The sequence below is a fragment of the Oncorhynchus kisutch genome, linkage group LG6, assembly GCF_002021735.2.
Source record: "Oncorhynchus kisutch isolate 150728-3 linkage group LG6, Okis_V2, whole genome shotgun sequence".
Classification (NCBI taxonomy): Eukaryota; Metazoa; Chordata; class Actinopteri; order Salmoniformes; family Salmonidae; genus Oncorhynchus; species Oncorhynchus kisutch.
The window spans coordinates 65,356,117-65,369,703 of NC_034179.2; the positions used below are offsets into that span (position 1 = coordinate 65,356,117).

General features: G+C 45.6%; 1 protein-coding gene across 4 annotated transcripts in view; it reads left to right on the plus strand.

Moving 5' to 3' along the window:
* kansl1b (KAT8 regulatory NSL complex subunit 1b) overlaps window positions 1–13,519 on the plus strand; it is a 79,033-nt gene extending 65,514 nt beyond the window's left edge. For all 4 annotated transcript variants that reach the window (XM_031827186.1, XM_020486320.2, XM_020486319.2 and 1 more), the window contains 9 exons: window positions 2,041–2,212; window positions 3,623–3,814; window positions 4,584–4,766; window positions 5,129–5,295; window positions 5,436–5,560; window positions 5,917–5,974; window positions 6,259–6,371; window positions 10,300–10,582; window positions 10,805–13,519. In XM_031827186.1, coding sequence (XP_031683046.1) covers window positions 2,041–2,212; window positions 3,623–3,814; window positions 4,584–4,766; window positions 5,129–5,295; window positions 5,436–5,560; window positions 5,917–5,974; window positions 6,259–6,371; window positions 10,300–10,582; window positions 10,805–11,062 — 1,551 coding nt within the window. In that variant the 3' untranslated portion in view covers window positions 11,063–13,519. The remainder of the gene's footprint in view (window positions 1–2,040; window positions 2,213–3,622; window positions 3,815–4,583; window positions 4,767–5,128; window positions 5,296–5,435; window positions 5,561–5,916; window positions 5,975–6,258; window positions 6,372–10,299; window positions 10,583–10,804) is intronic.
* The last annotated feature ends 68 nt before the right edge of the window (window positions 13,520–13,587 follow it).

Consider the following 13,587-nt stretch of genomic DNA (forward strand, 5'->3'; position numbering starts at 1 on the left):
TCAGAATTGGACCAGAGTATCCTCCACATGCGTTGTTGTGCTCTGTTCTCCCAATGTATGCAGAGCGCATCAGAATAGAATTATATTGCGTTGACAGGCGGGGTATGTCAATCACTTTTGAGATCAAAGCGCAGAACCACACGTAGCCACGTTTGTTCATATTCCTTGCTAGTTAGTGAGTTATTTGCCCAGGTATAGCATATTTTTGGTCAGCAAATGGTTCGTATGGTCATGAAAGTCCTTGAAAAGTCATGGCGCGGGCATCACCTGGTGTGTTCCCGTGTGATTGGGTCCGAGGAGAGAGAGGGAGACATTACATCAGGTAGGCCTATAAAATAACCATGGGCAACGGATGAACTAAAGAGCCAATTCAAAACATATGGTGTTGCCTGGCTAGTTGACTGTTTAGCTTAAAGCATCGTATTAATGTCATTGTCGTGTCCGATGTCCTAAAGAAGAGAAAAAAACGTTCCAGCAGCACTCGTCGTGAATGATGAACGGGTGTGTTAATAAACCAAAACTAAATACTGCTGTTTTTAAAACGGCCTCTCAAGCACTGGAAAGAGTTGAGAAATAAATCAGACTCATTTGGAACGTTCTATTAGGCATTGGCCATGTCATTCTGACAACGTTGAAATATGTGTGTGATTTGACCTAGCCCAAATGAGAAATGATTCCCAATGCGGTCAGTAAATCTCCACTGAAACCTCAATATTTTAGCCTTACAAGGCAGATGAACATGTGTTTGTTAGTTACCTTGCTTGAGGTAGCCAACCGTAGCCATTTGATCCATGATTCATTCAATTAGGAAAGTATGTTATAAAGACGGTGTTTAGTTGTAAGTGTAATGTTGCCATATTTTGTCAGCCAACCATCCTTCAGGAGAGCCTTAAAGGGGCAGTGTTGTATTTTCAGACAGGCTTGCATATGCAAAGTAGCGTATTGGCAGAGGGTAGCTTACATTTTTGCGGTTCTCTGAATGGTAGTAATAATGATAATTGTATTTTGTAAAGTGATTTTAAGTCTCCCTTTTGGCCCATGGTGTTACAGACCATAATTATTCGGGGGACAAGTGACTTGAGCTTTCGGACGAGTACAAAGTCAGTCCTACTTGTCCAAAGGGCAAGTGGCAAAAAAAAAAAGTGAATGTATGCCGGTCTGTGTGTGTCTTGAGTTACACGTGTGAAAGGACATGCGAGCATCTGTGTTTGTACTAGCATTAAGTGTGATTACACGTGGGGAGTGTACGTGTTTGTCAATACTGACTACAGCATATGGATTAATGGTGAATGACCAGCCCTCCACGCCAGTACATTTTAAGGATCTGCATTCGAACTCTCATAGTGAGAGAACACACCCTCGGTGTGTGTGTGTGTGTGTAGGCTAGATGTCTTCTACCTCTGCATTCTCCAAATACGTCTATTCCTTCACGTGAAGTGGCCTTGGAACAGGTGGCTAGTCTCCAACGACACAGGTAGGGCTGAACGCCGCTGACTCGTGTTCTGTTTAAAGCAGCGGCGTTATATCTCAGACTAGGAGGAGCTGCCTGACAAGACGCACACAATTCAAAGAGGTTTGACTGGACAGGGGGAGCTTATCCCAGATCAACACTCGTACTCTGTTCAGTAAAAGGAAACGCTGCCATAATGGGAGCGGACTGTGAACCAGCTCTCCTCTCAGCCCCTTGCGCTTCAGATCGTTGTTAAAGCGTTAAACTAAACAGGAACTCTGGCTTATCTTGTTAAACCAGCACCGCCGCAGTTTCGAAGGCTTACCCTATACGTAAATGTCAGGAAAAGCTAAGCTTGTGGTGCTATGTATCTGTTTTTATTTCTTAAACAATTGAATCTGGTCCGATTTTGATTGCCTTACAAGAAGGCAGGCGTTGTAGAAAGTACCCATGTTGAATTTTTTAGAGACTTTAGACGCAGTGTTGATGTGCAACAGTATGTTGTTGCTGGAACAGGAATATCATGACTACTTCAGAGATGGTTTCCCTGGTTAAATAGGTTTAAAGAATCATCCCCCTCTCTTCTCCAGGGCCAGAGGCTGAGCGTACCGGGTCCTCGCTGCGGCTGCGAGGTCAACCCCCAGTGTATGACGTGTGGCGGCCGCACCCTCTCCTCCTCTGACGTCCAGTATGAGCGCCCTCTACTGGAGAGGCTGTCCCAGTTCGACCCCTGCGTGCACCCCATCCTCTCCCTCACAGACGGTAAGATTGATCGGTTGGCTGACAGATTGATTGAATTTGTTTGATCATAAAAATACATCCAAACCCGCTCCAGCCGGAGACAATGTACGCCTTGTAGCTACGTGCACCACATCTTCTCTCTCACTGTTGTAAGTAGCTCTGCCCTCGTCATGCCCTGGGTCAAGGGCCAGGGGTTGGCTAACAAGGGCCAGGGGTTGGCTAACAAGGGCCAGGGGTTGGCTAACAAGGGCCAGGGGTTGGCTAACAAGGGACAGAGGTTGCTGTTCCATCTTGTGTTTGCTGGATAGTGGAGCAGCATAGTTGGTTCATATGTGATAACGATCCAGTATTGACTACTTAGTCGCACCGCATTATATAGACTATATTCTAGGCAGAATTTGAGCTGGAGCTTTGATGTATCGAGAACTTGCAGCACCACCAGCTTCAATCCAATCAAGGGGCTTTGTTCCACCCATGTCATGTGGTGTGTATTTCATTCTGATTCTGATTTCCACTAGTGAGCTCCCTCCCACACTTTTCTACTGCTGTAGTAAAGGCCTGTGGCCCGCGCCTGTAATGTGGGCCTGCCAGTGCTTAGATTAAAGGCAGGGGGAAGTAGAGTGCAGGATGAAAGCAGGCCAAATCCTCAGGGGGTTGGCGGGGGTGGAGGGGCTTCTAGAGCTTCCAGTCTGAACCTGCTGAAGTCCTCCCCCTGGTGGAATGAGGGAGAAATCCACTCTGACGCTCTGTCAAAGCGCTGCTGCTCACTGCATCCACCCTCGCGCTCTCAGTCCCAGATGTTCCTTTTCCACATGAGGAGCTAGCTAGCTAGGCCTGAGAGATGTGAAAGCGTCAAAAGTCTGCAGTGTAATGAGGTATAAAGGACTGGCTGGAGACGGATGGCGCAGTCAGAACTAGGTCAACTGGTGAAAGAGGGGGTGCTAGGTGGTTGAAAAGGCAATGCAGTCTATGACCATGCAGTGCTACTGTCTGTCTGTAGGTGGTAGCGAGGGGTCCAATATGGCTGCTGTAGCTGGCGCACACAATGGTGTTGGCCTTTTTTAATAGTGCACGGTTGATGGGGTTTGTAGTTTTTACAGGTTTGATCGGTAGTTCCCCTAGAATCTATGCCTATACAGTTGTCGATACCGGTTTGGTGGTTTGTTTCTATTTTGCCGGGCCAATGTGCCCTGTTTAGGTGTATTTGAACATCTTGGTACATATGCAGAAACAAACGTACCATTTGCTGTAAAACACAAGTAAAAGGTAATGATCAACTAAACTATATGGACAGTGAATTATCGATACATAGTAGGTCATAAACAACCTAGTTTAAGAGCTCTTGCCGAGAGCTTATATAGATTTTTTTTTTTTTTTACATTCATCTGCTGCTAACCACAAACCCCCGTCTCCCTCTGTGTGTTTGTGCAGATGTGGCGATGAGTCTGCACCTGCAGCGCGTCCTCAAGTCCCACTGGAACAGCCGGCCGCTGGAGAAGATCAAACCCATGAAGAAGCTCTCCCTGAAACACAAGCTTTCCGTGGGACGGCCCCACGACCCCTCCGCCTCCTTCACCCCCAAAGACAAACACAAGATGACCAACTCCCTCCTCTCCACAGTCCGTAAGTAAAGCATCATCACCCCCCCCCCAAGCACAGGGATATTTTGCTCCCAGCGTGGAAGGCTCTTATAGCCATTTGTCCCTAAGCATGTTAATCTTCTACACCTTAAACGTTGTGTAACGCAGCAGACCCAAATGTATACTGAAAGGCGACTTATAGGAAGGATCTCTTAATATGATCGGTATTGGCTGTTCATATACCTGTGTAACAACACCAAACGTACGAGGCCCCACCAGCCTGACAATTCACAGTCCTACATAACAAGCGTTTATTTTGTTTGTTACTCTGTAGTATTCAGGTGTGAGTGTGTGTGGCCCAGCATTTCCTGGTAAATACAGTGACTCGGCTGCCTAAATGACAAAGCGCTTTCCTCTGTGTGATTGATTGAAGAAGCTTTGGTAGTTTTCTGCTTCAAATGCATGGACCCTATTCAGAGAGCACAGATGGATGGAGCACGATACCCTGATAAACGTTTCATTACAATGTTACATCATCCAGAGCTCTGCAGCACAAGGTTAAAATGTACATTTCTAAGCCAGTTTTGGTTGCATTTGTACGCTCACGCAGACCCACTCACAGACCTGGCTGTAAATATGACCGCTTTAGTGTTGTGGTGGAGTCTACTTCATCAGGATGTTTTTACAGTCAATTAACACTGTTAGACAAAATCAGAAATATATATTGACTGGTCGTGGCAAAAGTAGAAAAATGTATTCAGTGTGTACAAAACATACACACTGCCTAACCCTCCTTGCTCCATCCTCACCAGGCCTGTCCCACCACAAGGTGCGTTCAGAGAAGCTACACAGGCAGCAGCTGGACAGCCTGCTGGGGTCCACCAAGCTGGAGGGCCGCCCCCACTACCGAGGGGAGCGGGGCCACGGGCCCTACGACAAGAGCCACGCACGCAAGAGGCCCCGAGAACACTCACTGTCACTAGACAGGATGGACAGTAAGTTGCCTACAGTCTGTTTATTGTCCTCTCCTTCTCTCTTTATCTTTCCCTCCCTCTCCCTAAGAACCTGTCTCATAGCTTGAGCAGCTCAAATGAGTTCTGAAGCGTAGTTGTCGCACCGCTCAGACACCTTCACCGCTTTTCACTCGACGTTTGACCCTTTCCATATCGTTTAAACTTTTTATTCTTTATTCAGTATCCATTTTATCCCGTGTCAGTTACTGAATTTTTAAGGCTTGAGTATTTGAGAGATGGATTTATATCACTCAATCGGGAGGATTCCAGTGTATTTCATGAGATTTTTTTTCTCTACTCTCTTTTTCTTCCCCCATACTCGCTCTCTCTCAACCTCTCCTCAGACACCCCTAAGCTGTACCTGGATGGGGGCAGTCTGTGCCCGTCTCTATCTGCTGGGCTCCACACCCCCGCCCACAGCTCCCTGCTCCGACAGCTGTCAGCCTCCTCAGAGACCTGCTCCATGCCCTTCACCCCCTTCAACAGCAGCCTGAGGGACAACAGCACCCCGGTACGACACGCACACACAGCCGGCCTGTACAGCCTTGTGCGCATGCATGTCCTATGTGATTAATGGTGAAGTACTTTGTAGAAGTACTTTAGCAGTTGGATTGACGGTGACTGACCCTGCTCCCCTTCTACCCCGTACAGCATCAGCCCATCCGCAGGAGGAGGGGAGAGAGCTCCTTTGACATCAACAACATCGTCATCCCCATGTCTGTGGCTGCCACCACCCGCGTGGAGAAACTGCAGTACAAAGAGATCCTCACCCCCAGGTACACAAGACACAAAATGGCCGCCATGTCTACCTCTGCATGGGGAAGTTGCCTAGAGTCAGGCAATTAATTACAGATCCAGAGTCAGTTTTTGGCATTTCCCCCATCTAATAGATTAATAACGGTTAGGATATGGGACTGTGATGCTGATCCCTAGATATGTCCAGAAGGGCAAATAGCAATTGTTAGGATATGATTTGGGAGACTGTAAGCTGATCCTAAATCTGTGCCTAAGAGAGACTGCCCAGAGCTATGCACATCAGCTGTACATTCACTCACTTGAACATGCATACTCACACACACACACTTGGGTGGTGAATTACTGATGTATTAATTATCTGGCTTACATTTTGCAGTTGGAAGGAGGTTGACATTTGTGCTAAGCCAATCGCTGAGGAGGCTGACATTGAGGAGGTAAAAATGATTTTTTTTCTTGGTATGACCTTTTCAGAATCTCAGTTGGTGTAGTTTACTGATGCAGACCAGGAGTATGATTTAGTTGTCCAAAGATGTCAAACATCTAGATAGAGCCGCCACCAACCTCCAAATAACTGCTTAGTTTTCACCGTATCGCTCTAATGTAATACATTTAATGGTAATAACCAAACCAATGTTTGACAGCAAGCTGTGTTCATCAAGTGTTACAGCACCAACTTGGATGGCTGATCTTTCTTTCCCTCTCTCTCTCTCCCTCCCAGGTTGAGGACCTGACAGACACTGCATTCTCCCAGCTACACCAATCCTGCGAGGACCAGGAGCGTTCCCGCTGGAGCTGGACGGCCAGCGCCATCGCCAAGAGGAGAGGCAGCCGGTCAGTAACACAGGCCGAAACACCCCCTACCCGCAACATGAGCTGCCCCAATTCAAGACCACCCACCCCCCCACACACACACACATGGTCTGCCCTAATCCACCCACTCTCCATAGTTTTTCCAAGAAGCAGTGTATGTGGAGGGTTTTTCAAATGTATTTATTTATCCAGAAATCAGTCTTTTTTGCGTGGTCTATTAGCAGAGATGAGGTTCTAAACTGCATATTGATTGTGATTCTCTTATCTCAGAACCTTGACATTTTTTGCACTGTTTCTCCCTAAAATAGCCTGGTCCAGTACAGGGAACATCTTGGCAAAGCCTAGCGGTTAAGAGTGTTGGGCCAGGTCGCTGGTTCTCAGATCCCACAAGCGGATTAGGTGAAACATTTGCCGACCGTGCCCTTGAGCAAGGCACAACTTCTTTGGGGTACCCCCCCCCCCCCTTCTTCTCAATTTCCGCCTAAAGACATACCCTAATCTAACTGCCTGTTGCTAAGGCCCAGAGGCAAGGATATGCATAGGAAACACTCTGAATTTTGTGGAAATGTGAATTTAATGTAGGAGAATATAACACAATAGAGCTGGTAGAAGAAAATACAAGGAAATAAACATACGTTTTCTGTTTTTATTGTTGCTGCATCATCACCAAGAACAACCAAACATACAGATAGGATGCTGTGGATGATTTGAATGAAGAACATAAGATGACAACAATAGCTGAGCAAAGTTTTGGACAGATGACATTGAGCATGAAGTCACCCAGGTGTCCCACACAAATGTACCCAAGTGGACAAATTGGTACAGTGATACATTTTGAAGGAAATGACCATATACCCCCCCCCCCCCCGGGTAACTATTTACATATTTCATATTTACAGCTCATGACCATTTCCTTCAGGAGGATGAAGGAATTCACCAAAGCAATGTCAATGAAATGATAGAAAAATGTCTTGTACCATTTCATGGTGGAGAACATTGTAGTATCCTATCAGCGCATCTGACAGGTCCACACCTCCCCCATGCTCTTGTTGTAGTCTTTCACAGCAGCTGGAATGAGGACATTTTTTGTGGTCCATGCCCTGGCACCGTCCTTCACACGCCTGACAACGTGATCTCCACTGAAGGACTTGTGGATACTGGAGCACATGACCACCTCTCTGGTATCCATCCACTTCACAAAGAGCAGGCCATCTTCACGGATCCATCGCATGGTACCCCGCTCAGCCCGCTTAGGCATGTCGTTCACCTTTGTCTTTGGAAAGCCCACTCTGTTGGTCCGAATGGTGCCACAAGCCCACACATCCCGCTTCCTCAGCTCTGTAAACAGGGTAGGGCTTGTGTAGAAGTTGTCCACAAACAGTTTGTAGTCCTTCCCCAGCAGTTGAAAATCCAATAACTCCATAACGGAATCATAACTCGGTCCATTACCGGTAGCAAAACTGTTTTCCTCCTCATAAACAAAAGAATTGCAAGTGTAGACACACACAGAATCAGCCAACACAAACAGTTTGTAACCCCATTTTGTTGGTTTGTGACGCATGTATTGTTTGAGGCTACCATCCTCTCATCGATGGACAGGTTCTGGGCGGGCTGAAAATAGGTCTTGCAGGCCTCGATGTTGGGGTAGAGAGGTTTGATTTTGCACAGCCTATCAAACCTTGGTGTGCCTCTCTTCTTGTCATTCTCCCCATCAACTTCTGGGTTACTGATGTGAAGCGCCCGTGAGATAGTCAGAAGCCTTTTACAAGACATGAGAGTCATGGGGAAAGGCGGTTGATAGAGAGCTGACCTTTTCCAGTAGTCCCTTAGAGTTTTCAACTTCACCAGCCCCATGCAAATGACCATTGAAAAGTAGCAGAAAAGGTCTGACATGGAAATGGTCTTCCATGCCTCTTTCTTTCCTGCCTGCTTCTTAGCCCCATACTTATTGGTGTTCGCCACCAGGGAATCAACAACTGACGAGGTGAAAAACGGTTGAAAAAGTTGAAGGGGGCTGTACTTTGCAGTCATGTCTAGTTGAGGTCCTGGCTGCCTTTTTGGTCTAAAAGCTGGTGGATTTGGTTCCACATCATCTTCTAACACAGAGTGGTTTCTCTCTTCCCCACCTCCGCTTCTTTGTCACTGACTTCACATCTCTAGATGGCCAGGTAGGTGTGGAGCCGGAGACAAGGGGGGTTCGGCTGGATTAACCAGCTTCAGAGGGAGATGGACACCTAGACATTGGCGGCTCATAATCAGAATCACTGCCACTGAAATATTTTTTAAAGAATCAGTAACAATACTTTCACATATGAGTCCTGTATCAACACATAAAATAAACAGATATATATAGAGTACAGGGAACATAATCACTATGTGGAGTGGTGGCCTGTTCCATTCCATGTTTATGTAAAATAAATGTAAAAGATATCACACACACACACAGTATAGCCATTTCATTACAGATGAGATTTTTTTATATATTGCAAATAAAATAAGAAAATCAACAACAAAAAGTCTCAAATGAATAATATTTGATATTATTAATTTCAAACAATGACATTAGCATTAGAACTTACCAATCCATCATGGCATCCTCGCCATGCAGAAACATGTCTTCCACCTGGGAGTCAAAACTAGCTTCGCTGAAAGATTCATCTTCCTGAAGCAACTCGGTCTCGCTGTCTCTCTATTTCCTCTATAATTTGGGTTAAATCTGTATACCTAGACTTTGTTTTAGCTTTTCCTGATTTATTCGCCATAATTTAAATATATAAACTTGTTGAAAATGCACTGCTATGCGTAACACCCGTGGCTCCGTCAAGTAGGATTTGCAATGGCGAATGAACCTCTTTTACGCCAGAGTTTACGACAAAGGCTGGTCTTCAAACGTATAACCATTACATATTGCCATTTACCTCAGCTCATTGGCTAGATTTCAAGATGGTCAGTGGTCATTGGGCCAAAATACAGTCAATCAACGATAGACCGGTCCTACCATTGGTGCGCAATGAGGTCATTGATTGGTGTCTTCAAATCGGTTTGTTTTGGTCAATACGTTCCGGGAAAAGAACCATCAAGTATGGTTGTGTTAGTAACAACCAGAGTTGCAATGAAACCAACCATGACCGGATAAACATTTGTTTAGTTTGTGTAATTACCACGAACGCATCGTCCAAAGTCGAATGAGACCAAAATCACGACGCAAGAGGTTTACAAATGTTTCGTGTTAGGCTATAAAAATGGATTTTATCAAACAATACAAACATTCGCTGTGTAGTTAGGACACTTGGCATTGCCACCAGAGGAAGATCTTCAATGGTAAGCAATTTATTTTATTGTTATTTCTGACTTTCATGACGCTAATGCTTGGTTGGAAAATGCTAGTAATACTTGTGTGTGCATGGCGCCGTCCTCAGAAAATAGCATGTTTGCTTTGGCAGTAACGGCCTTTTGAAATCTGACACAGCGGCTGGATTAATAAGACGTTCATCTTTTAAATGATGTAAGATACATCTATGTACAATAATGTTTACTATAACAAATGGTGTATTTAGAATGTTAGCTCTCTGCAGTTTCACCGGATGTTGGCCTGGTGGGACGTTAGCGTCTCACCTACCCTAGAGAGGTTAACCCTAATTGCTCCAGCGTCGCCGTGATCGCTGGTCTTGACCCCACACTCCGAGGGTGTCTCGGGGAGTTGGGATATGCATAAAACATTTTTTTTAAATCCAATTCACACACTCATACAGGTTCCCCCACTTATACATGCAGTGAAACAGGAAAAATATAAGCAGCTCCTATTTGACCTTTGGTCTTCTAGAATCTAGATGATAGGTTTCTGTGGCTATTGTTCTCCTTTCTGTTCAATTGAAGTCTAGCTGAAGACTTCATTTATGTTCTTCATGTCAAGTTAACTCCCCTCTCCCCCCCCCCCCCCCCCTTCCAGTTCATATGTCAGTGGCCGGTCGGACGGTCGCACCACTCCCCTGCTGGGCAGCAACAACCCCTCCTCCCCGGACACAGCCCACTTCCACGCCCTGCCGGACTACGGCAGCGCTGCCTCCCCCTGCTCCCCGGCCAGCCCCGACCTGCAGTCCTACCCTTACGCCCCAGGGTGTTACACAGCAGGAGGGTACTCCTACACCCCTATAGGATCCAGGGACTCCTACCGCCTGCTCTCCAACGAAGACACGCGCTGCTCCACGCCTGACGGAACCTACGAAGAACTGGTAGGCTCATCATAGCACATACACTTTCGTACTATACACATGTTCACACACGTCAGGTGTTTAATCAGTGTGCATGCCGTCTTTGTGAATACTTTGGCAGATTGTAGAGGACATATGAGTAGGCACCAGCTCTTTGGGTATAAATATACACAGACCGATAATCTTTGATAAGTGAGTGATAGTGTCCAGTCTCTGACGTGAGTTTCCTCTCTCCCTCTCCAGGTTCCCCTCCCAGTACACCCATGGGACCGGAGGAGCTTCCCCCTGGAGAGCGACCCGCCGCCAGAGCCCGAGGAGCAGCCAGGGAACACCGAGGAGCGCCCCTACAGAACCATGCGCCACATCTCCTGTTGCAAGACGGGCTCGTCCAGATCGGAGTCTGACACCGGGGGTCCCCCCTCGCCGCTTCCCCCTGACGACAGCAGCAAGCAGAAAGCCCCCTCTGCCTCCACCACTCTCACCAGACCCTCCCACCGATGAATGAAGGCTCTCCCCGCATAAAGGACTCGTCACTTTTTTTCTTTCACAAGACTCTAAACAAGAACCACATCAACAATGGAATAATGGACTCCTGTTGTTTGATATTCAAACATCAGTCAAATTCTTTCACAGTTTTTAGTGAACACAGACAGAGACCCCCGTCAGAAATCAGTTTTGTTCTTGGTCACCGAAATGAACAAATATATAAAAGTGAATGGGGAGAAAAAGGAGAGAAATTAGACTGAAAGCTGAATTTGTGATGAGCAGGACGTAGAGTCGCTTCCTGTTTCTGGGCCAATGGGCTGAGCGCTAAGCAGCCACTCAGGCAGTGTGTGTACCTTTGTAGCGTTCTATTCCTCACCACCCTATGTCAGTGTAAAATGGAGTGAGTACAACACAAAACAGCAATGCCTTGTTGTCATAGCTTGTTATGTTGTCCCCTTGAATCAACCTAATAAAGAGCCCCAGAGAATCGGAAATGTTCCTTTATGCACTTGTTTCACAGAGCTGTAGTAGTAATCAGTTTGCCATTTTCCTTGATGTCTTGTCTGCTTTTCTTTCCTCCCTGTCTGCATTGGTATAGTTGTTTTCTACATATAGGTTTAATAATATATTTCCTCTCAACCCCGTCACATAGACTGATGGCACACGTGGTTGTTGGGGCGGTGTGAAATTAGCACAGCAAGTAACACCACCCTCAATATGAGATTACACATACACTAGTTTGAATAGATCCTTCAATCAGCCAAGCCAAAGTGAAGCAAATAAATAATCATGTGGGTATGTTCACTAATATAACGTCCGAAAAAGACGCATCACCTCATAGAAATGGAGTTGATTTCGGTGTCTTTGTTCAACTGTGCATATTGAATTTCTGTCTTCATTTTCGATGTGGTGTGCGTGCTGTTCACGCTTTTCTGATTTTGGTTTGGATAATGTGCAAGAAATCACTTAAAAGCGTGCAGTCGGGTTCCAATTACAAAGAAAGCTCCTCTGTTTTTGAATGTAGTATTTTGACTTAATCTTGGATCAAGGCCCTTCATTATTCGCTCCACTTTACATTTCTGTACCCTAGCTATTGACACGGGTTGCAGTAGTTCACATCCGATGCAATGTTTCCAGCTTGTAATGCATAATTGCCATGCAATTTCATGTCACTCAGTATAGTAAAAGAAAACATGAGACAAAAATATGTAAATGTACCTAATTTGTCTCGGTCCTGTGTCCCTATCTGTTTTTGGAATTGCACAAGGCAGATGTCAATGTACCTGTTGGATTGTCAATGCAGTTCCACAATTGGATTAAAATCACTCAAGCTCTTGAGTCTTATTGGGGGTTCAAATGTCATGTTGGTTAAGTCAAATGATTTTCATGTAACAATGCAAAACAAAGTATGGGTTGTGTTCATTAGAGCAAACAAAATGTTCTGAAATGGTGGACAAGTCCAGGTAAATCCTGCCCGTTATATTTCTTTGGTACCTACTGAACTCTGCCATCAGCTGCCCTAGTTCCCAGCACCCCCTGCTTTGTCCCTCCCTGCAGATGAAGTGGAGTATTGTACAGAAAGCCTCTAAAGATGCTTATGTTTGAGTCACTACGTCAGAAGGCTGTGGCTATCACCCACCCACCTGCTATGTAGGGCTTTAAGTTGGAGTCAATTTGAGCCTGGCCGTTTCTACTTGGTGACTTTGTGCGTCTGAATCATGCTTTGCCCCAGCAGTCAAACCCACATGTTAGTTAGCTAAACCTACGATTGCCCCAACCAATGCCCTGCTCTTTCCAATTACCGCTAGTATGGAATCATGTCATGAGTTGCTTGAGCCTCACAAGAAAAAAATTGTGCTGGGGGAAAAAAATCATTCACATCACTGTTCAGTTGAGCCTTTTTGTCTCTACCTTCCTTGATTTTGCTGTCTCATTTCGAGGAGGTAATGTGAGGCCTTCCCTGATGAATAATTCTCCCACAGGAGTCTGTCTGTCCAGACCGACCGAAAGACAAACCGGACTCTATTTCTAGGGACCATCGATGCCTATCCCTTTCTCCTCACAGAAGTCCCGCCTATCCACTACGGTTTTTTGTCTGAGTGGGGATCGGAGGACCCACCAGGCAGAAACTGTTTCGATGTACAATAGGGTTTGACTAGCGTTGAAAAGCCGATATATTGTCTGGGCTATTTTCGTACTTAGAATTTCAAACGTGATGAATGGGGGTGGGTGAGTCTGGTATATCCTTTAGCATGTAATAGTTTGTACAAAAAGAGTATATTTTGTAAATAATTTAACAGTGTTTGATGTTCAGGCTGTAGCTGACCTGATTGTATAGGGAGAAGCCACGACAAATACACTATATTGAACACTTTCTTTATGCAGAGGCAAAAAAAAAGAAAAGTTTATGGATTGACGAATCCGACGGGCAGGCAGCGTGTTCTTCTCAAAATAAAAGTGAAATATATTGTATCAACTGTGTCCTTGTGTTCCCTATGAGCTTGTAAGTTCTCCATGTGTAAAGCCCTTGCATATTTCAC